The 21913-nt window shown below is 60.0% G+C and overlaps 1 protein-coding gene across 2 annotated transcripts in view; it reads left to right on the top strand.

Annotated features, from left to right (window-relative positions):
* The first annotated feature begins 8240 nt into the window (after positions 1–8240).
* Positions 8241–21913, top strand: part of ADAMTS7 (ADAM metallopeptidase with thrombospondin type 1 motif 7) — a 39005-nt gene continuing 25332 nt past the window's right edge. For both annotated transcript variants that reach the window (XM_087856574.1, XM_087856573.1), the window contains exons 1-4: positions 8241–8548; positions 15173–15528; positions 17092–17257; positions 18194–18387. In XM_087856574.1, the coding sequence (XP_087712700.1) occupies positions 8440–8548; positions 15173–15528; positions 17092–17257; positions 18194–18387 (825 nt within the window). In that variant the 5' untranslated portion in view covers positions 8241–8439. The remainder of the gene's footprint in view (positions 8549–15172; positions 15529–17091; positions 17258–18193; positions 18388–21913) is intronic.

Genomic DNA, 21913 nt, shown 5'->3' with positions numbered 1-21913 from the left:
AGATGATGATAACCCTTTGCCAGGGTCATGCGGGAATTAGCTCAGCGAATGGGGGAAAGGCCTTAGCTCTGGCTGCTTTGGAGACTTGCTACTTTTTCCGTTCCTCCTCCTTGTCCCCTCCCTCCCCTCCCTCCTTGTTCCCTCCCTCCCTCCCCTCCCTCCCTCCCCCTCCTCCTCCTCCTCCTCCTCCTCCTCCTCCTCCTCCTTTCCCTCCTCCTCCTCCTTCTTCCCCTTGTTCCCAGGTTCCTCTCTGTGGTGGACAGTCCCCCACTGCCCCGAGCTCTTTCTTTCTTTCCTGCCTTCATCAGGAGCACTGGCAGGGCATGCCTCCAGGAGCTGAGTGGTGGTCCCCAGAAGCCAGGTCTTCCAGCTGTCCTGTCCGCCATCAGTCCCCATAGCCAGACCTGCTCCCAGGTCTCTGCCTCCCTTGCCCAGGAGGAGAATCAGCAACAAGGGGGACGCTCTGCCCAGTGATCAGAAAAGGGGAAATTAACCCAATTACCCAGCTCTAGTATGGGCCACATCCTGGATGAACTAGTAATCTGATAGAAAGTTTGCAAACTTAGAGTATACTTTCAACCCTGGGGCCTGGGGATTTCTTCCCTATGTGTCAGGGGGCCTGGGTTTTAGTCTCTGTGCTCTGGCCACTAACGTGCTGTGTGATTTGGGGCAAGTGACTTGCCCTCAGGTCTAGTTCTTGTTTCCTCCTCTGTAAAATGGTCTGTAAGGCCCCGTGTAGTTCTCATTGTCGAAGAACTCTCTGTGCACCCATTGTCTTCTGGGCTTGCCTCAGAGGTCTTTGCACTTGCCAGACCCTCTGCTTGGAACGCTTTTCCCAGTTTCGTCCAAGACTGGCTCCTTTTTACCCCACAGGTCTCAGATCAAATGTTGCCTCCTCCAAGAAGTCCTCCCTGACCACTCTACCTATATCCCCAACCCCACCCCATCTCAAGTCTCCCTCTCATCATCCTAGGACTTAAAAAAAAAAAAACCTTTGAAATAAAATGTAATATCCCCACACATGCCCACGTGTCATAAGAGTACAGATGGTGGATTTTCACAGACCAAACACACCCATGTAACCAGCACCCACATCAGGAAGCAGAGCATGACACATGGGGGGGGGGCGCTTAGTGAGGGACCGTCGTGTGAAAGCCTGCGGGACATCGCCCATTCCGGGCCCAGCAATCAAGGGCTGTTGTGGATGGAGATGGAGCTGGACCAGCATGAGTCCTACCCCAGGAGCTCAGGGGACATAGGGGGGCACAGAGAGGGAGGGGCTGAGTGGGGGACACACAGTGCTGGGGGCAGGGTTTGTGGGGCAGAGAAGGCCAAGCTCTGAGCTGGGCCTGCAGGACTCATTCCTGAGCACTGGTGAGCACACCTTGTGGGGTGGGCCCTGGTTGTGAGGAGACCCCCTCTGGGCTGGGGACAGGCAGAGCTGGAGGGGCCAGTGGGGGTCATGGGCTGGAAAGTACATTCACCAGGATGGGGGGGTGTCCCAGAGAGGGCGGGAGGGTGGAGGGAGCCAGGAGAGGGAACACTGTCCCTCTCCTTAGCTGAGCACCTCCTGTGTCCAGGCCCAGGGCCAGGATTGTCACAAGAATCAGCTCCTCCAACCCTTAGGGTCCCCTGTGAGGTGGGGGGGCAGGGCCTCATGTACACTGCAGGGAACTGGGGGGCCCCCTGTCTGCCCTGTGTTGCTCTGATGGCATCTCCAAGGACCTGCACACGGGATCCACCCAAGAGGAAGCAGTCACGGGCGGGAGAGGGTCGCAGGTTGGGGACATTTCGTTTTCTTTTCTAAAAACAATCTCTTGGCTGTTGCTATGACAGTGGAAAAATAGCATTTCCACGGATCATTTTTCACCAGTGATGTGGCCAGTGTTTTTCCCTTCGGGATAATTCCCCCCCAGAGAGATTACAGGTGGCTGAGTCACTGGGCCTTGCTGTTCTGGGCTCCTGCCGTGCGGTCCCCGCCAAGGCCCCCCTCACCCTCCCGGAGCGCCATGCTAAGATCTCAGAGAGGATGTGCCCAGCGGTCCGGGACAGCCCCCAGGACGCGCAGGGTCTGGGAAGCAGGGGACAGCATGCCGTGGAGCTACTCCTTGGAGCTGCATCCCCTCCCCCCACGGAACGTGAAGTGCCGGTGTGTGTTGGGGAGGTCGGGGCGGGGTCGACAGCTCTCCGGCTTCTATGGAACACAACTTGCCTCTTTAAACCGTGAACATGTATTACTTGGATATATATGCAAATTAAACACCAAAAGACAAACACTTTTGCAAGTTTGACAGATGCCAAGTCCTTCATGGATGCCGGGACTGACACTCCTTTCCTCGCCGGTGAGGATAAGCGTCACCGTGTGTGTGTTCTCAGAACTCGGGGCGTGCTGCCAGGGAGGTGGGATGGTTGGAGCCTGGCCCTGGGGCACATGCATGTCCGCTGTGGGTCCTGCTCTGTCAGTTACCGGGTGACCTCATGCCAGTGACGTCAGCTCCGTTTTTCTCGCCTACGAATTGGATAGTACTGCTCACCTCTCAGGGCTGCTTGAGGGTTAACTAGAAAATTTCCTGTAAAGCATCCCGCCATGTACGTGAGCCAATGTTAGCTCAGGAATAAGAGGACTCGGATTCTACCAGGAGCCAGTGGCTGTAAGCGGGGTGGTGGGACTGGGGGGGCTGCAGGGCCCAAGAAGTATACACAGGGGACGTGCTGTCCGCAGGCCCAGTGGCCAGGGCACCCCACAGCCAGAGCTCCAGGTGTCGGCCATCGGGGAGCCTCCTGGGCTGCACTCCGGCTCCAGGCAGTTCTCCACTGTGTTCCGGAAACATTCGCCCACTTTTCAGAGGAGCAACACCCCCATCCCCTTGCACTCAGATTTGGGTTTATGTCTTTCATTATGTTTCATACCTAATAACAGGATCGAGAGTCTAAGAACTGAGCTCCAGGTCAAGAACCATTTTCCTGGGAACTTCAAAGGCAGTGCTCTGCTGACCTCCTGCTCATGGAGTTCCTGGAAAGGATTCCTGCGCATTTCCCACCACGGTCTTTGTGACCGTTGCCCCTGCTCTGCAAGCTCCAGACGTGACTTTTCTCGAGTACCCAAGAACTGGCACATAAAGACGCCTGTGTGGATCTGTTTGCCTTTTCTCCATCATGCTGGATGCCCGTAAACTCTTCCAATCTGGAGATCTACGTGCTTCCGTCTGAGATGCATTCTCTTTGTTTGATGGTCATCTCTCTGTTCCCTCTGATCTGTCCAGCTCTCCTGGCTTTTGGACGTTGGATTTATGGAGCTTTAGAATACGGAGAAGTTTTGCTTTTGATGTAGGCACATCTATTAACTTTTTTCCCCTACAGATTTTGCTGTTGATTTCATCTTTAAAGTATTCTTCCCAACCCCCAAATTATATAACCAGCTCCATTTTTAATGTTGGCGAGAGCAATTTCATAATAAGGCTCGGGCTGTTTTCATTCGACTCAGCTCCACTGCAGGAAGCACACGTGCGTTTTCGTCGGGTGAATCAAGGAGAGAATTTATTGATTAAAAAAAGAAGAAGAAAAAAAACCCCATGTAATCTATTTTATCCAGGCTTTTATTACCAGCAAATATTCTGTTTTTGTTTTTGTTTTTAAGATTTTATTATTAAGTAATCTTTACACCCAGCGTGGGGCTTGAACTCACGACCCCGAGATCCAGTCACGTGCTCCCCTGACTGAGCCAGCCAGGTGCCCCACGATTCTGTTTTTTAAATGTTGAAACAAATATTTTCTTTACAAAAGTTAATAAAATTCATGGGAAAAAATGTTAAAGGATAAATCAGCAGAAAGAGCTCCCAGGCCCTCAGTAAATGCAACAGAAAAGCCTAAGAAGTTTTCAGATTATTTCCAGACAGGGATCTGCAACCCCTGTTGCTGAAGGGATGGCGGGGCAGAGAAGGAGAGCCGCGGAGGTGAGGAGCGGCCGGAGTGCCGCGAGAGGCGTGGTGGGGCCGGGTTCCTGCCGGCTCAGGCTGGGTGCGCAGCTCACGGGCAGGCGGCTTGGGTTCTCAGGCAGCGCTCTCCTCCCGCAGTCCTGGTGCGCGCCAGCCCGTGAGAGCAGGCCGGGCCCTCTGGGGGCTGCTGGGCTTGGGCTGAAGGCCAGCACTGACTGCAGGGAACAGCGACGCCACCACCAGGGTCCCTCTGGACTCAGCCTGGCTCCTGGCACCCGGCACTTGGGAGGCGCTCCGGAACAGAAGCCTCCGCGACTCCCTCGTGAAGGGGATGGGGCCCGTGTCCCACACATCTAGCTGCGTGACAGAAGCAGCTCCGGGAGGAGGAGCCTCATCACAAGGGCCCCTTTGATGACAGCAGCCCAAACCGGCCATCCGGGAAGACAGCACGTGCCGCGGCCAGGGACCCACATCTGGGGCCCTCGGCAGATGACGTGGGCTGTGCAGGGCCGTTCTCCACCTGTACGCCGAGGATAGCACTGACCTGTACTTCACCTTGGGAGCAGGACGACACCAGACGTGGCAGGTAGGGCGTGGGGCAGCACCTGGGACTTGGTGCGCATTTGGTGTCACACTTGGCATCTGTCTAATTACTGTTGTCGCTGCCCAGGTGGCCGCTGGTGAGGCAGCGGCCGGCCGATGGCTCAGAACTCCGCAGTGGACAACCACGGGGCTCCCGTGGTGTCGTCCCTGTCAGCATGGGGCAGGCCGCCCTCCCAAGGCCCGGGTAGTTGGCAGGGAAGGCGCCGTGCGTCAGAGACGGGGATGAATGGAGAACAATGGCTAATCAGGCCCGTGGCGCCGGTCAGCATCCCCTTCCAGGGCAGGAGTCTCTTGGATTTCCCCGGCCGGCTCTCCCTCAACCCGGTGCCTGTCCCACGGAGGGGGATTACGGTCTGCCCCCTACACTGGAATTTAGAATTACGTTTGCAACTCTTGCAATTTACTGGGGTGGAAGGGACCCACCAAAAAAAGGGGCTTTAATTTGGCCATACCTACCTCTGTCACAGTTACAAAGGCACCTGCCCAGCCAGCAAGCCCGGAGCTGGACCTGATCGCACAGACGGACTCACCCTCATGCACACAGGGTGGTCCCAGCGAGAGACCGCTGCTCAGAACACATCAGTGGGTAAAACATCGATCTCCCCCCCTCGCGCAGTTCACGATCCTCGAGCAAGGATGTGGGGCCGTCTCCCAGCTACGCCGTGAAGTGAGAAAACCCAGCTACAGACAGAGCAGACGTGTGCCATCCCAAGTGTGCACACGCATTTCCTGGGAGCATTCGTGAGAAACTGAGGCAGAAATGGCCCCTAGGAAGGAGCACGAGGGGCCGGGGACAGCCCGTTTCGGGAGGAAGACTGACTTTTCACTGTGTGTGAAGGTTGAATGTTTACCCTGTGCTCGCCTGACCCAAAAACACAAAGTAAAACGAAACACTAGAACATAAGGCCTTTAATTCACCACACGTGCCTTCAAACGATTCGGTCCACTAGGCGGAGATTTTCAACCTGGGCGCTAGTGGCATTCGCGCTGGATAATCCCTCGCGGTGGGGGCTGCCCATGCACTGTGGGAGGTTCGGCGGCATCCCTGGCCTCTACCCACCCGATGCCCGCGGCACCTCCCCCTTGGCTGTGACAACCAAAAAATGTCTCCAGACATTGCAAAATTCCACGGAGGTGAAATCACCCCTGGCTGAGAACGACGGCCCTAGAAAACACGTGAGATGGAGAGTGGGGGTCAGCGTGTCCGTTAGTGGGATACAACAGTGGAGGCCCAGAGGTTTTATTTAATTTTTAAAATCACGCCTGATTTTATCATTGTTACCTATTCATTTATAATCGTAAACAGGTAACGCTCTACTCCGCTCGCCACCTTTCAAACAACCTATCAGTATATTCACGGATATATGGAAGCAGGATGCATCTAGTTTCTTACTTAGTTTAATGGGTTTCTGGTCATGTGTTAGCTAAGTTAACCCTCACTGGAGATGCTGGGCTACCTAGCGCAGGGGTCATGTAAAACAGGAAATAATCTGTCAAGGATTGGGAGGGGGACACTCTGAACAATTACATCAAACATGCTGAAATATCATCTGTCTTGCTTTGCTCAAAATGTATTCTTTGCTCCCCAGGTTTGGAGTTGGCCTTGTTTTTCTGGTTGGGTTATTACCCACGTCCCGGACCGAGCCTCATCCTCCCTTTGTGTGCTGTGCTGTGCAGCCTGGTTTGGGGGGAGGTGCGCAGAGGACCGAGGTCAGGACCCGGGACTGGAGGGGAAGCAGGTGGCACTGCTGTCAGCCTGTACACAGAAAACACACACCCCAGGGCTGTCTTTCAGAGGGGCCTGGAATCCGTGTGGGCCTTGACGGCCGGCCACAGGAGCAAGGGTGGCAGGTCGTGGTGTTGGCAGGTGGGCTGTGTGTCCCCTCGCCGGATGCTCTTAGTCTCTCAGCTGTACTGTGCTGGGGGCTGGGTCTCGAAGGCAAGTGCCCGACGTTGCATCGCACGGCGAGTGAGGTTCACAGACCCACCAACAGATCACAGCCATTCCGTGCGATCGGTGCCATGACGGGCGGGGCAGCGGGTGCTCTGGGAGCCCTGAGACGGGGAAGGGGAGACTGCCCCTGAGAGCTGACATGTTCAGCGTCTGCAAGGACAAATCTCGGGGGTACCAAGTCTATGCCCTTGTTTCGATGTCTGTCGCTATGCCCGTGGCTTGCGGCCCTTTCCAGAGTGAGGGCTCTTGACAACAGACACCGTGTTCATGTTGTTCACTACATCTATAGGGTGAGGAGGAGACGGGCCAGGCCGAGGAGGGTGCAGTGGAGGAGTGGGGTGGGGACATTTCTAGAATGCTCAGGGCAGGTCAAGATGAGGACCGAGCAGGGTCCAGTGGCTTGTGTACCAAAATGGAGGCTGGAGGAGGGGTGGGCATGGGGAACTAAAGGGAGGGGAGAGGTCCAGATACCCCCTGGAGAAGTGGGACTGTGAAGGGAAGCAGAGGGGCAGGGTGGGCGCTAGAGGGGCACCCAGTCCACAGAGGAATATCAGTGTCTTTTAAAGGAAGGAGACCAGAATGCTTTTAGATGGAGGGAGCATTTGTCTCTGGACGCTGGAGGGTGAGGGGAGCTCATGGGCGCCAGTCACAGATGCTTGGTGTGTGGGGTGAGGTGTGTGTGGCTGGGTGTGGTGGTGTGAATTGTCCCTGTCATTAGGGCTGGGGGAGATGGAAGGTGGTTGGGTGGGAGCCAGGAGGGGCTGGAGGGTGGGGAGAGGAAGGTGTCTCCTGACCAGAGGAAGGAAACACACAATGTGATGAGAGGGTTTGGGGAGGCTGGGAAAGTCTCGGGGTCAGGTCTGAAGGTCGGGCGCCTGGTCCTTGGGTTTCAGATGTGGGGCAGTTGGGGATGACACAGCCTAGGCTGTGGCCATGGGGGCTGGTGGCAGAGGTGGGATGAAAGGTCCCTGGAAATGAGTGGCCACGAGCTCCCTGCGTCCCTGGAGGACAGCAGGGCTAGGGGTGCAGGAGCCGGGAGCGAGCTTCCAGGAAGGCGCGAACGTGCATGGGAGATGGACCGCAAGGAGGGTGCGGGCCTCAGAGGGCAGGGGCGGGAAGCTGACCACAGCAGAGCCCCGGAGCTCCACGAGGCCCCTGTGCAGGGCGAGGGTGAGCGAAGGCAGGAGTGTCCTGGGAGCGGGATCCTGCGAGCATAGGAGGAAGTGTTGCGGCCACCGAGGACAGATGGCCGGGCCGACCCCGCTTCAGCCCGCGCAGGACGGAGACTGGACACTAGGGCTGCGGGACCCGCCTCGTGTGCGAGCTGCCGCCCACCGGCCGGGCCTCTCTCCCGAGCCGGCTTTGGAGCAGGGTCCACTTGGGGGTCCCCGGGAGGCCTCCGGACCCCTTTTCCTAGGGGGCCCGGCCTGTTCGGGGAAGGCCGACATTCCGGAAATTCCGGCTTCTAGGGGGGCTTGGAGGGTCGCGGCCCGGAGGCCAGGCTCGGCTCCGCCGCCAGAGGGCGCCCGCGGCCGGGCGGGCGGTCGGGGCCGTCGGGGGGCGCCGCGCGCGTCCGGCCCCGGGTCCGCCCCCAAACAGCGGCCGGCGGGGCCCGCGGGGCGGCGGGGGCGGGGCCGGGCCGCGAGGGGCGGGGCGGCGGGCGGGGCGGGGCGGGGCGGCCCGGCCGCGCGGCCCCCTCCCGCCCTCCCTCGCTCCTCTCCTCTTTCTTTCTTTCTTTCTTTCTCGCCGTCGGGCTCTCGGTCCCTGGAGCCTCCTGCGCCGCCGAGGGGGCGGGTCCTGCAGCCTTTGTTGCCGCAGGCCGGGTCCCGACGCGGGAGCTGCGCGCGGGCCGGGCATGTCCTGAGCCGGACCGGGACCGGGCAGCGAGCGGACGGGACGGACGAGAGCGCGCGCGCGGGGTCCCTCCCGGCGCCGCCCGCCCCGGCCATGCCCCGCCGCCCGAGCGCCCGCAGCCCCCGCAGCCCCGCGCACCGGCTGCGCCCCCTGCTCCTCCTGCTCTGCGCCCTGGCGCCCGGCGACCCCGGACCCGCACCAGGTGGGTGGCCGCCTCTCCCCGCCGGCCGGCCCCGCGCGCCCCCCGCGCATCGGGGCTCGGGACCGGGTGGGGCCGGGGGCGAAGCCGCACACCCGGAGGCCCCCTGCCCGTGCCTGGAGGCAGCCCCTCCGCCTTCGGGCGCACGGCGCGGGGCCCCTCCGGGTCTGGTCCGCGGGGCAGCACGGAGCGCAGTCCGCGCGCGGAGGGCTCGGTGTCGAGCCTCGTCGGCGCCTGGTCCTCAGAGCAGCTCGCCGGGACGCAGCGGGCCGGGGCGCGGGGTCACCGCTCAGGGCTGCGGCGGGCGGTCGGCTGCGCTGGGGCCCGGCTCGCACGCCCCCAGCACTTCCTGCCTCCCCTCCCCCGAGTGTGCAGACGCCCGAGTGCAGCGGAGGGGAGCTTCTCTCCCGGCCCTGGGCTCGGCTCTCTCTGCCCCGCCCGGCCGGCCTCCGACGAGCCTCTGGCCCGCGTCCAGGTCCTTCCTCGGCCGCGGAGCTCCAGACGCGTCCGAGGCAGCCGGCCTGGGAGTTTAGGAGCGGGAGTCCAGGAGACCCCTGGCCCCGCGCCCAGGGAGCCCCTGGTCTGATGGGGGCCGGTCGGATAGCCGCGAGAGCCATGCGGGCAAAGCGGTCGGGAAGGCTTTGTAGGGGAGGAGAGGCCGGAGCCAGGAGGGACGGGGGATGGATGAACTCCGGGTGGGCTGGAGGGGGTGGGGGCGTCCCTGCGGCGGGACGTGGGCCGCGTGAGGCCTGCGTGCTGAGGATGGGGGACTCTTGCCTCCCCAGTACAGGGGCTGATTAGAAAAGCGTCGGGGCCGGAGTGTAGGAGGCATTTAAACCAGATCTTAGAGGTTTTGGGGAGTCGTTGAGGGGAGTAGTTCGTGGACGCGGGGTTTTGCGGAGGTGCCCTCTAGCAGCAGTGTGCACGGGGTGGAGAGGGAGCAGATATGTTCCATGCGTTCTTATTTGTTATCGTCTCTACAATAACCCTGCAAGGCAGGTGAGAGAGAGTTGTTTGAGGATCCAGGGGACAGCCTCAGAGAGTGTCCTGCCAGGTTGGGCGCCTTACTACTGCCTGAATCTTGTTTTCCCGCTGTCCAGTGCGGGGTCTGTGAGGACTGACCGGGTGATGGGATGAGGCAGCAGGAAGTGGTTGCTCCAGCGAACGTCCTGAGCCCGCACTTGGGCAGGCTCCCTGGCAGTTGTGGGAAGAATGGGGGGTCAGGACCCTCTCCACTTCCATGGCAGGCAGGACCTTGTATGGCCAGCCTCCTGCCCCTCCCGGGCTGTAGTTAGGTGGGCAGAATGGTATTTTCCCTGCAGGGTTCTTGTGAGGGGTCCAGATGCTGAATGTGAGTTGCTTAGCGTGGGGTAGAGTGACTGCCACAGAGACCCAGCGAGACTAGGGAGACCTTGGGGAGTCCTGTGGTTTGGACCTGCTGCTTGACCTTACCTGCCAGGGCAGGTCCCCTCTGCCGTCTGATCTGCTGACCCTCACCCCAGAGTGGAATGTCTGTTCTGCTATCCCTGTAGGTACGCAGCGTGGGAACCCCCCATCTGCCCCCACTCAGGATGCCTGAGGCTGCTGAGCTGTCATTTTCTTTGGAGCTGCCCTGGGAGTCCTAGACCAGGGGCTCTACCCACTCGCCTTCTTTGAGACTAAATGGGCGTATCTTGGACTCACTTTTAGGAAAGTGTATCCTGACTTTTTCTGTGACAAATCAAGGGACTTGTTGGGTTTGATGGGACTGGGGCCCCGGTAACGTCCCCACCCTAATGCTGAATGGCACCCGTGAGCCCTGTGTGCATGCCGGACACACGCAGGGGGACTCGGGGAGGACGGCACCTGTTTTGCACACACGCACACCCTGGTTATTTTTTGCTCTTTGGCCTGAGCGTGGGGTCAGGTCGTTTGAAGGGCTGGACTCTAACTCTGGTTTTTGATAGAGAGGTGAGGGTAAACACATTGGCATTTCTCTGGTAGAAGCTGCAAGGTGACGGTTCTGTCACCTAGAGATGATATTCCAAGTATGTCACACCCCGTGTGGCAGGAGCTCAGTCCGTTCGGAACAGAGCTCCTGACCCGGCAGTCTTGCTGCCTGGCGCCCGCAGCCGAGCTCTCGCTCCGCCCTGCGGCACCCACAGAGCCTGGAACCCACCGTTAGGCCCTGCCAGCCTTGGGGGCGTGAGCGTGTCAGCCAGTCTCTGCCAGGGGTCAGCTGTAGGAGATGGTGAAAGGGCTGTTTACTTCATAACTCACTGGGTCCCCTTCATAAAATATTTTAATGGCAAAACAATATAAGTTACAAAAAAGATGAATGCAGAACAAAACAAGAAAATAAAAGTTATTGCAGAGTGATAACCTCTTTTAAGTCTTTATTTTTTATTAAGAAGCATTTTCTTAAGCCATTAGGCAAAGAGATAAATCAGGCTTTTAAGAAATCGCGGAGTATACTTTAGGACTCTCTTGCTATTTTTGGTCATAACTTCACTCCTGATTGCTGAGTGCCGTCTCCTGCTCTCAGCACCTGCACGGGCACTCATTCACCTCACACGGGTGGAGACAGCAGGTGTGGTGCTGATCTGCCCATTTTACAGGTGGGGAGACAGACTCTGAGTGGTTGAGTAACGGACCCATGGGCCAGCAGGTGCAGGTGGCAGAGCTGAGATTCTAGCCGGGCCGTCTGGCTCCAGAGCGCACGGAGGCTTTTACCTGCTTTTCTGAACTTGATAGGCTGCTGCTTTATAACTCACCTTGAATTTCTGTCTTGCGATTTTGCTCAAGGTCTAGAGCGGGGATTCTCAGCACACCCCGGGGGACACTTGTTTGGAGTTCTCGGGGCCACGTCTCCCCCGTGGTTCAGATCCCCCCCATCACACTCACACCCTGACTCCCGCCCAATGCGCTGAACACGCTGCCGTAGTCTAGGCGCGTGCCGCGCAGCTCCTGTCCCTCGGGACCCGGGCACCCGCACACCTGTACGGTCAGCGGGCTTTAGCGGCCTGTGTGGGGGTTGCCCGAGCCCGGGGGACCGCTGGGAAGACTGAAAACGGAGCCCTGGGATGCGGCTGCTCCTTCCTGCCTCTTTGTCGTGTGCCGCTCCTTCTCTTCGGGGACCTGGGCTCTCCGTGCGGGCAGGGAAACCCGCATGATGATGAAGTGATTGCCCGGGCCGCACAGCTATGGAGTGGCCGAGTTGGGACCCGAACCTTTCTGTATTCAAAGCCCACGTTCCTGACAGTGCCTTAGTTTGCCAGCCCACCGTCCCATTTTACAAGCTCACCGCCTTCCGTTGCCCGCGCCGGTGGGACCTCCTTACACCCCTTTCTCACTTTCGAGGGGAAGGACGGTGTCTCATACGTTTTCCCAGACTTTGGCGCACCCAACACTCCCTCACAGTTGGTAGCCCGGGCTGACGCCGCAAATGCCACGCACCAGGGCGATATCACGTGTGAACAGACCCGGTGGGCGGCCCGTCTCTTGTTCCCCCATTTCTGTTAGAAGTTCGGTGCTTTAGTCATTGAAAGACAGTGCAAATAGGAGGCCAAAGGGCAGCCTACATTTAAGGACAGTTAGGAACACAATGGGGGCAGTGAGGACGGGTGGGGGGTACGGACCCTCTCCAAGGGGGCTCCTTGCTCCACGCCAGTCACTTCTGCGAGGTAGGAATTGAGGTCTGACGTGGCTGGATAAGCCTTTTCAAAGGAAGCTGAAAATTGAGATTTTTGGACAAGATCATTGTCATTTTTAAACATAGGCGACCGATTAAATATTTTTCAATATTTGTGCGTGCCAAAATGAACAAACAAGATCAATGAACTGACAAAACCAAGTCTGGAGGCAGTGCTCGTGGAGCTGTAACCCCGAATGCCCTCACGAGGACGTCAGAGCAAGGAGTCTCTAACTGGCCAGCCCACTGGCTTCCAAAGGTCAGCCTCAGAAAGGGTCACGTCACAGTGCCTGCGAGGCTTCGGAAAATACAGATTCTGGGGCCCCAAAGCCCTGGGTCTATGGAGTCAATCTGTGGGCTGGGTCCCAAACCTCTGCTGACATCCGGCCAACTTCGCTCCCCAAGGAGGATTTCCGGACTTCCCTGATGACCACAGCCCCCTGAGGCTCTTGGTAAAAAACGCAGCTTCCCAGTCCCATTTCCTGGAGACGTTGATTCAGTGGGTCTGGGATGGGGCCTGGGAATTTGGTTTAATTTGGTTTTAACAAATTCTTATCCGAGAAGTCTGGAAAATCCTTGCACTCATGTCCTCCAGAGACTGGGAGAGGGAAGCTTTGCCCAGAACCACACGGAGTGACCCCACCCGTCTGCCTCTCGACTGACCCTGCGGGCTGCCCACCGAGCAGCTGTGGACACTGGGGCACATTCTTGGGGGGTGGGGGCACACCACTGGTGTGTGCAGGGCTCTCTGCACGTGATTTGGCAGCAGACGGGCGAGTTGGTGTCTTCAGCCTGGCCGGGACGGAGCTTTGGGCTGGGCTTGGCTGCCCTCGCGGCCCCAGCACACAGCCACAGAGAGGGCCCTGGTGGGATGTTTGCAGGGCGCCCAAGCATTCCTATGGGCTGAGAGGTCATTGTCCTGGGCGGCCGGGATTTCGGAGAGCTGGGCATACACCCAGCTGGTTGGGGCAGGACCTCGGGCTGAGAGAAACATCAGACGGGCCAGTTTCTTAACTGCTTCTCAGCCTGGGTACGGTAGCGAGGGAAAAGGGCACGGGAGCATCAGCCCCAGGATCTCCGGCCCCCACGGCGGCCCTGCTCTGATGTGTCCGTGTGTCCACATGAGATTTCTTTTGAAGATTAGGTCTGGTAGCTAGATAAGTTTGAAAAACTTGATCTAGGGCAAGTCCTTTATGTCAGCGATGGGGAAACAGGCCCAGCAAGGGACGGACTGCTGCTACTGCAGAACGGTGTCCTGAAGAGACTGAAGCGTGTGGGAGACTTGGAGCCCAGGCTCTGTTCCTCTCGCTGTGTGGCTCTGGGCCAGCTGTGCACATCTCCGAACCTCCCTTGGCTTTCTTCGGAAGCAGCCTGCAGACTCCGCCGCAGGTGTCCTTGCCTGGAATCCACAGCCCCAGGAACGTGGGCAAAATTGAGAGGGTCCATGAACTCGATGGGGGGATATTCCATCTTTGAGTTTACCTCTACGGTAGCGTTTCCTTCGGTTGTGCATGTCCGCACCAAACCGCGTACCGTCAGCAGCATCTGTGACTGTTACTGAGCCAGAAAACCAGCGTATTTTTCTGTCTCAGATCAGACCGATGCCCCTCACTAGTGGTCGTTAAATTTGCCCTTAGCTGTTGCTTAATGCATTCGTGACGGACGCTTGAGTCTCTGCCCCACGTCCAAAATTATTTTGATGACTGTATTTCAGTATGATCCATTTCCTTGGCACTTGCTTGCATTTTATCTTACGCATTTGAAAACATTATTCTGAGAAGGGGTCCATGGCAAACAAAAAAAGGGTTAAGAGTCTGGTGTTACTGGGAACTCCAGGAGGACGACGACAGGGATTCTGCCAAGTGCAAGGGCCTGAGCGCAGGTCTGCAAATTTTTTCCAGGCCTGGAACCTTCTCTTCAAATAGAACTCTTGCGTGTAACAGAAAGAAAGCAGAGCTCTGCTGGGGCAGGGACCACGTGTCTGGGTGGTCCTCCTCTGTCTCCCCATGCCAGGGGTCCTCGAGGCACATGCAGGGTGCTCTCAGGCACCCTCCGGCCCCTGAGAGCACATTTAAAAATCCACCAGGCTCTACAATTCACCCTAATGATCATAATTGCCCGCACATGCAGTCAGCGGGCCAGGCATGGTGGGGTGAGGGGGGTTCAGTTCACTAATTCTCACAACAGCCCCAAGAGCACAAGCGGTGAGTATCCCCATTCTGCAGACTCTGGGGTTACTGAGAAACTACAAAGACTTAACTCCTGAAAGCACTGAGACCCTTTTCTGGCCCTTAAAGTCTCCAACAAAGACAGGATTCTCGTCCTCCTGGGGTTTACACTGGGAGAAAATAGACAAGTAGAAAAAAATAGTTAAAATGTTAAGCCACATGGTGTGCCCCACGTGGTATGGGGACAAATAAAGCAGGGAAGAGGGACAGGGAGCTGCCATTTGGAAATAAAGGGGTCAGGGGAGGCTTCCGCGAGCCCTCTGAGCAGGACTCGGAGGTGAAGGTTTCGTCCTGCGGCTGCGCAGCCTGGGAGGCAAACTGAGTCCACCTGGAGCGCAGAGCCCGCAGCGTGCGCCCCGGGAGCAGGTGTGAGGCCTGTGGGCTGCGTGGCAGGAACTCGAGCAGGTGTAGCGGAGATAAGATTGAGGGATCAGCACCTTGCCCGGGGCCCCCGTGGCTGGTACCAGAGCTTTGCCTTTTTCTGAGATGCGGCCACAGCAGGGTTGGGGGCCGGGCATGGGGGTTTGGTCCGTTCGTTTGGGATGACTCCCTCTGGCCGCCGTGCCGCAAGCAGCCTAGGGGCGTGGGGGGGCGGTTGGGGGTTATCGGAGTAACCCGGGCAGAGAAGCGGGCTGGGGGAAGCGAGGTTCTGGGGGGGCCGGCGACACCTGGCCTCGGCCTCCGCCGCCACCCCTTCAGCCCCGGTCGCCACCGGCTTTCTCCCCACAGGGCGCGGCACGGACGGCCGCGCGGCGCTGGACATCGTGCACCCGGTGCGCGTGGACGCGGGGGGCTCCTTCCTGTCCTACGAGCTGTGGCCGCGCGCGCTGCGCAAGCGGGACGTGTCCGCACGGCGCGCCGCGCCCGCCTTCTACGAGCTGCAGTACCGCGGGCGCGAGCTGCGCTTCAACCTGACGGCCAACGTGCATCTGCTGGCGCCCGGCTTCGTGAGCGAGACGCGGCGGCGCGGCGGCCTGGGGCGCACGCACATCCGCGCCCGCGCGCCCGCCTGCCACCTGCTAGGCCAGGTGCAGGACCCCGAGCTGGAGGGCGGCCTGGCGGCCATCAGCGCCTGCGACGGGCTGGTGAGTGCGCCCCCTCCAGGTCGGACTGGCCCCTCCCCGGGGGCGTCCTCACGCGTGAGCGGGAGCCGGAAGCCCCCGCAGGCCGTGTTAGCACAGTCCGCTAGGGCGCGTGGCGGGGGGGGTCTCCCTTTCCCAGTGTGGAAGCTGCAGGTGCAGAGCCGACTTTGAGAATGTGTAGACCAGGTAACTCCTGGAACAGCTCAGTCCTTCTTCCTTGGGAGCCTCGCTTATGACTGTGTTCCCCCACGGGTCCCTTTAGGTGGTTCTTCTCGGGGTCACGCAGCCTCCCAGTACCTTTCCTCCCCGGACGTGAGGCCCCAGCCGCCCGCTCCTGGGGGAGGTGATGCTGGCTGTGGCTGGCAGCCTTAATTGCCTCCATGTGCTTGGGTGCTGGGTTGGAGGGGCTCCTGCTCTGGGCAGTACAGGCACACTTTCTGCTCCGGGCTAGGTGACCGGCTCTGCCCTCCCCACTCTGGGAGGTGCGGGTGGGGTGTGGGAAGAGCTCGGGGGACGTGTGAGCGTTGTCAGCCATCCACCGTTCCCCAGGAGGGCCCTCGGGTCAGTGCTCAGGAAAAGCCATGGGCTGTAGCAGGACGGGGCCTAATGACAGACAGCCCCCACCACAGCTGCAGGCCATCTAGACCCCGGAGAGCCTGGGCCTGTGCTCCCTCATTCCATGGATCTTGTTGACTCTCTGTAGCAGCTGAGCGTATGGGTGCCATTCCCACTTATAGAAGAGGAGACGGGCTCAGAGGAGCACATTGCCCACGGCCACCCAGTCACGCACTCAGACCCGGTGGTGCAGTTTCGGGCACTCGGGGCTCCCGACCCTGCACATCCCAAGGGGCAGACTTGGGGCCAAGGAGGGAGCTGCAGGGGAGATAAAACCCTTCTCCCTCTTGGAGGCCTGGGCTTCCTCTGGAGGTGGTGGGCTGCCCAGGGACACTTCCCAAGGCCCACCCATCCCCTGGCCTCTCTGAACCTTGGCAGACATGCCCGAGACGGCCCTGCCTGCCTCCCTGCTCTGGCAGGCCCTGGGACCAGGGGGTAGGGTATCCTGACAACAGTGGGCATCCTGGTGGGTTGGGTGTAGCCAAGCTGCACTGCGAGTGATTCATCACCTCAGGGAGATTGGGATGCAGGCCATTTGCAAGAGGACACAATGGCTGGCCTGCCGAGAAGAGGGAAAATGGTCTGGATGCCCGGCTGACTCAAGACGGCCATCCGGAACTGGGGGGAAGATGCCATGTTAGATTTCGCATAGCCCTGTTTCCTGCTTCTGACGGGGTGGGGAGTGGGAGGGGGCGTCCTGAGATTAGCCTCCGACTAGCCTGAGGTAGCCTCTGGGCTCAGCCTTGGGCTGTGTGAAACGGCAGGGAAGGCCATGCCGGGCAGAGGTTCCAGAGTGAACGAACGCCCGCAGGGAGGAAAGCACATGCATTTGGGGTGGGTCAGGGGTGCTGGGAGCCGTGTGGGCTCAGCTAGGCAGGATGGGCCTCGGGGACGGGTAGGCAGAGCCGCCCGGTGCTAACCCCTCCCGTGAGCCTGGCCCTTCTTTCCCAGAAAGGTATGTTCCAGCTCTCCAACGAGGACTACTTCATCGAGCCCCTGGACGCTGTCCCCGCCCGGCCCGGCCACGCCCAGCCCCACGTGGTCTACAAGCGCCAAGCCCCTGAGAGGGAAGCAGCTCGGGGTGACGCCACGGCGCTGGGCACCTGTGGGGTACAAGGTAGGTGCCTCTGCTGCGAGCTCTGGGGGAGGGGATGGGCCTGGAGGCATCGAGCTCCTTTCCAGAAGCCTCTCTCGTCAACACCTCCATGCTCAGCTCCCCTGAACCGAAGGGACACAGGCAGACCGACAGACACATCACCATAGTCTGTGCCTTCCCAATGGGCCACGGGCCTGAGGCGCATGCCTGGCAGGCCTGCCGCAGCTGAGGCCCTGGCGGATCCCTCTCATGACCCCCTCACCTGCCTCCCCTTCTCACTGCCTGCCACACCTAAAGCTCTGTTAGCCGTTCTTCCCTGAGTGGCCAGACCCATCAGGGCAGCGAGGCAGGAACCTCCCTCCCTTCCCCACTCTGGGCCCAGCCCAGAGCCGCTGACCCATTATTGGGGACCTAGCTCCAGGACCTCCCTGCAGAGCGGCCACATCGCTGGCCAGTCCAGGCAAGGAGCAACCACCAAGGGCTGCTGGAGTCTGGGCCCCACTCGGCCAGCATGCCGGCCACAGCTCAGGGCCTCCATTCGTTGGAACAGGCATCTAGACTCGCACTTTGGGCCTCAGTCCTCCTGGCTTCATGGATGTGCGTCCTCCTCTGCCTGGGGCAGCCTGAGACAGTGGAGCAGGTCTCCAGTGGGGACAGCCTCTGGGGGGGGTTGGGCCCTGGGGTAGGGGCCCGGAGCTCCGTGCTGTGTTCATATGTACCCTTTCACTGTGCTCCAAGGGCACCTCTGAGGCTCCCTAGCTGATTCCTATTTATAGTTGGGATGCTCTGGGTCAGAGGAGGGCAGTGACCGGGGCAGGGTCACACAGCGCAGGTCTGGGGCAGAGCCACAGTGGGAGCCCTGCGCCGCTCCCCCGGCCGCTCTGGCTGCTGAGCAGAGGCCCTGGAGACACGCGCCCCGGGCTGGCCGCTAACCCCCACCCCGCCTGGGGCCCGCAGCGTCCGCGGAGCCGGAGGTGCGGCGGGAGCGTTGGGAGCAGCGGCAGTGGCGGCGGCAGCGCCCGAGGCGGCTCCACCAGCGCTCAGTCAGCAGAGAGAAGTGGGTGGAGACCTTGGTGGTCGCCGACGCCAAAATGGTGGAGTACCACGGGCAGCCACACGTCGAGAGCTACGTGCTGACCATTATGAACATGGTGAGGCTGCGCGGGGTGGTGGTGGGTGGTGAGGTGAGGGCCACCAGCGGGCTGGACCCCAGGCCTGGGCAGGAGGAACAGCGTCCAGCTCTGGAGTCCAGGTGGGGCAGGCCGGGCTGGGGCGGAGTCACCAGGAGAGAGCCGGGCTGGGGGCAGGGCCTTGGGGGGCTGGGTGTCAGCCCCTCACTGGCTCCACTGGCTTTGGGGAGGAGCCACCGGGACGGAGCAGGGGGAGTGGAGGCAGGCGGTGGCAGGGGTGGGTACAGCTACGGTCCCACACCTAACTGGGGGAGCCCATAGTCGGGTTGGTTCATTCATGCTGGTCTAAGCAAACCTTCGTCCTTTGTGCTGGGGACATGGAAGTGTCCAGTCAGAGCGGCCCCTGCCTGTGACACCAGTATTCGTGAGAGTTCAAAGGGTCTGTCCAGTTTTGCAGTCCACCAGCTGCTGACCGCAGACAACACTTAACCTGTCTGAGCCTCAGTTTGCTCATCTGTGAACTGGGCATGATGATGGTAGCTGAGGCTGCTCCTTCTGACCTGGGCCCCACTTGCCGGTTGAGAAAAGTAGGCTGTGAGAGGGTGAGTGAGTCGCTCAGGTCACACAGCGAGCGAGGCAGGGCAGAGCCAGGTGGGAGCCCAGGCGTCCGGTCACCCTTGGTGCCCTGTGGCTGTCCGGAGCTGGTGATCCCGGGACCGCCTGTGGTGCCGGCCACTCCCTTCCTGCGGTCACCCCGGGACAGGAAAGATCTGTGCCCCAGCCTTAGCAGGCCGCCCAGTGGGCAGGCCACTGCCACGTGGCCCTGCTGTCCTGGGTGACTAAGGGTGTGTGCTCTGCGTGCCGGGGCCAGAGCCGGTTGCTTCCCCTGTACCAGCCCCTCCCCTCCTGCAGTCCTGAGACATCCACCGTCTGTCCGCCCACATCCAGTGGTGAGGCGGGGGCTCCGGGACAGGAGGGGCGTCCGTCCGTGGCTCCCGGGCCCCCACTGCTCCGGCCTCACCAGCGCGCTCAGCTCTGGGCCCGCTCCTGCCTGGTACCATCCTTAGGCCCCCTGCACCTCACGGGGTAAGAGCCTTCACCTCCCGCCTGGCCGGGGAGACTCAGAGCCCAGCCAAGCCTCTGTGCGGCCTCGTCTGCCCAGCAGGGGGACCCTCTACAGGCCAGGGTTTGGGGGACTCTTGACAGACAGCAGGGCCTGGCCCCTGCGGAGGGGGGGAGGGCGAGAAAGGCCAGGTTCTGAAGTCACAGGGCCGTCCTCCCGTCTCAGGGCTCAGCCCAACAGAGGCCCGGGAGCTTGGCTGGAGCCGCTGGCCATTCATTTCCCCTCACCTTTCCTGGGTGTTCCCTGTAGGCCAGGTGCTGAGCCCTCCAGGCTCTCCCATGACATTCCCTGGGGGACGGGTCAGCCATGGTCCCGGAGCCTGGCCCCTTCCTGCCTCCCTGTCCAGGCACACAGGACCCAGGCATTCACTGTGTGACCCCATCCTGGAGGAGGGGTCTGGCGCTATCACTCACCTGCTCGACTGTATCAGGCTTTCCTGAGCTGGCAAGTCCAGCATCGGTCAGGACAGAGGGGCCCGCCCAGGAGCCTCACAGTGCCTGACACCTGGGGAGGTGGCAGGGACACGGGGGGCACGGACAGCCTTGTGAGCAGCTGCTTGTCCGGTGTCCCACAGTGACTGCCTTGCCTCCGCCTCACCGCTGTTTTCTAGGGGAGGGAACAAAGGTTCAGAGAGGCCTAGGGACTTGTTCACAGTCGCACGGCTGGTTAGTGGCAGGGCTGTGTGCCTCCAGAGCCCCAGTGTGTGCCAGAGACGGGCAGCCGGGAGGCTGTGGTGACAGAGCTTGCTAGAAGGGTGGGGGAGCAGAGCGGTGGAGGTGGGGAGAGCTTACCCTCTGTGTCCCTTTGAGGCAGATGCGTGTTCATTGAACGCTCATGTGAGAACAGGGTCCCATGCATGGGAAACTCTGGCTCATTGTAACATTTCTCAAAGAACGTTCTAGGGAGGACTTACTCCAAGGGATGCTAGTAAGTGTTCTGTGAAAAAAGACGCCACTGTTGAAGAGGTTTGGCAACAGGGGTTAACAAAAAGGAACACAGAGTTGTTTACTGCGGGACTTCTCAGAGCCTTCAGAGCTAATAAGCATTGAGAATCCCTACAACTGGACAGACGGCATTTTCCAAAGTCAAGAAGAGCAGGGGCTTTGGGTCACACCTGGTTCTGATCCCCAATTAACCCTCTCTTGGAGCCTCAGTTGCTCCACCTGTAAATGGGGGTAGTTACGTCTACGTTAGAAGTGAGACCATCAAATAGGACACTGCAGGTAGGACGCTCCATACAAGGACTGTTCCTGTTGGGCTTGGTATGTGTCCGCCCAAGAGCCCCTGGCCTCCAGCCCCACAGCCCCCTGCAAGGCAGCGTCACTCTGAGGGCCTCCGACAGTTCGTCAGCGTCCTCTTTGTGCCAGACCCAGATCTGCGTCTGGGAGCTCAGCTGGGTCTGCACTAGGCTTCACAAGACAAGTCCCCCGCCTGCCGCACTTTGCATCCCTAGTTCTGTTTACGCTGTCTGAGGACATTGGCCGTTTATGAGCAGCTCGTGTCGTACGGTCGGCTCAGAAGCTTGTGGTCCCCTGTAACCCCCAGATTGTTCACGCACCGCACACCCGGGATTGCTGTCCAGGCCTGCAGCAGAGGAGGGCTGGGCTTCCTGGGGACCAGTTATTTCTGTTGAGTGGGTCAGCGAGTTACGACTCTGCTCCCTCCAGAGCCTCCAGTGTCTGCTTTGTCCTCATGCTTCTTGAGGGCAGAGGTGTTCCACGTGCTAAGGGACGTGGATGGAGCTGCCCCCAGCGCTAACTCGGGATACAGGGGCCAGCTGTCGGGACAGGTCTTAGCAGAAACTCGGGGCTTCCCCACCATCCAGACCCACTTTGCTGGGACCTGCTGCCAAATCCACCTGTCTCTCGTCCAGGAAAGACTTGTTCTAATCTTTCTCATTTTCCACTACTTTAAAACGAGACAGTGCATTGAAAATACTTAGCGAGTGCCCAAGATTCATTCGTTCGGCTATTTCTTGAGAGCCCGTCGTGTGTCAGGCACTAGGTGGGTCGCTGGGCTGTCAGAGGGAGCCCACACAGACGCGGCTTGCGTGGAGCTCGGGACTGGCTGAGGAGAGCGACATCAGTGACACCATCCTCCTGAGGAATGTGCAGGTCAGCAGAGGGCTGCTAGGAAGGACAAGTTCATGGTGCTTTGGGAGCGGCCGGTGGAAGGAAGGCTCCCCGGAAGACGTGCTGGAGGGTCGAGAGCTGGAAAGAGAGGGGGACGTAACTGGGCAAGGATGAGAGGAAGGGTATTCCAGGCTGAGGACACAGCATCTGCAAAGGCCCTGCGGTAGGGACGCTCAAGGTATTCTGAGAGCAGGCCAGAGTAGTTGGAACCAGGGAGTGAGGACAAGAGAGGCGGTCAGCGTGTGGGTGGGGACTGGCACTTTGTCCTCGCCCTGCGGACGGGAAGACCCGC

This window comes from Ursus americanus, chromosome 28 (assembly GCF_024610735.1).
Source record: "Ursus americanus isolate L20-20 chromosome 28, mUrsAme1.1.p, whole genome shotgun sequence".
Taxonomy (NCBI): domain Eukaryota; kingdom Metazoa; phylum Chordata; class Mammalia; order Carnivora; family Ursidae; genus Ursus; species Ursus americanus.
This window is presented reverse-complemented; position numbering and strand designations above follow the sequence as displayed.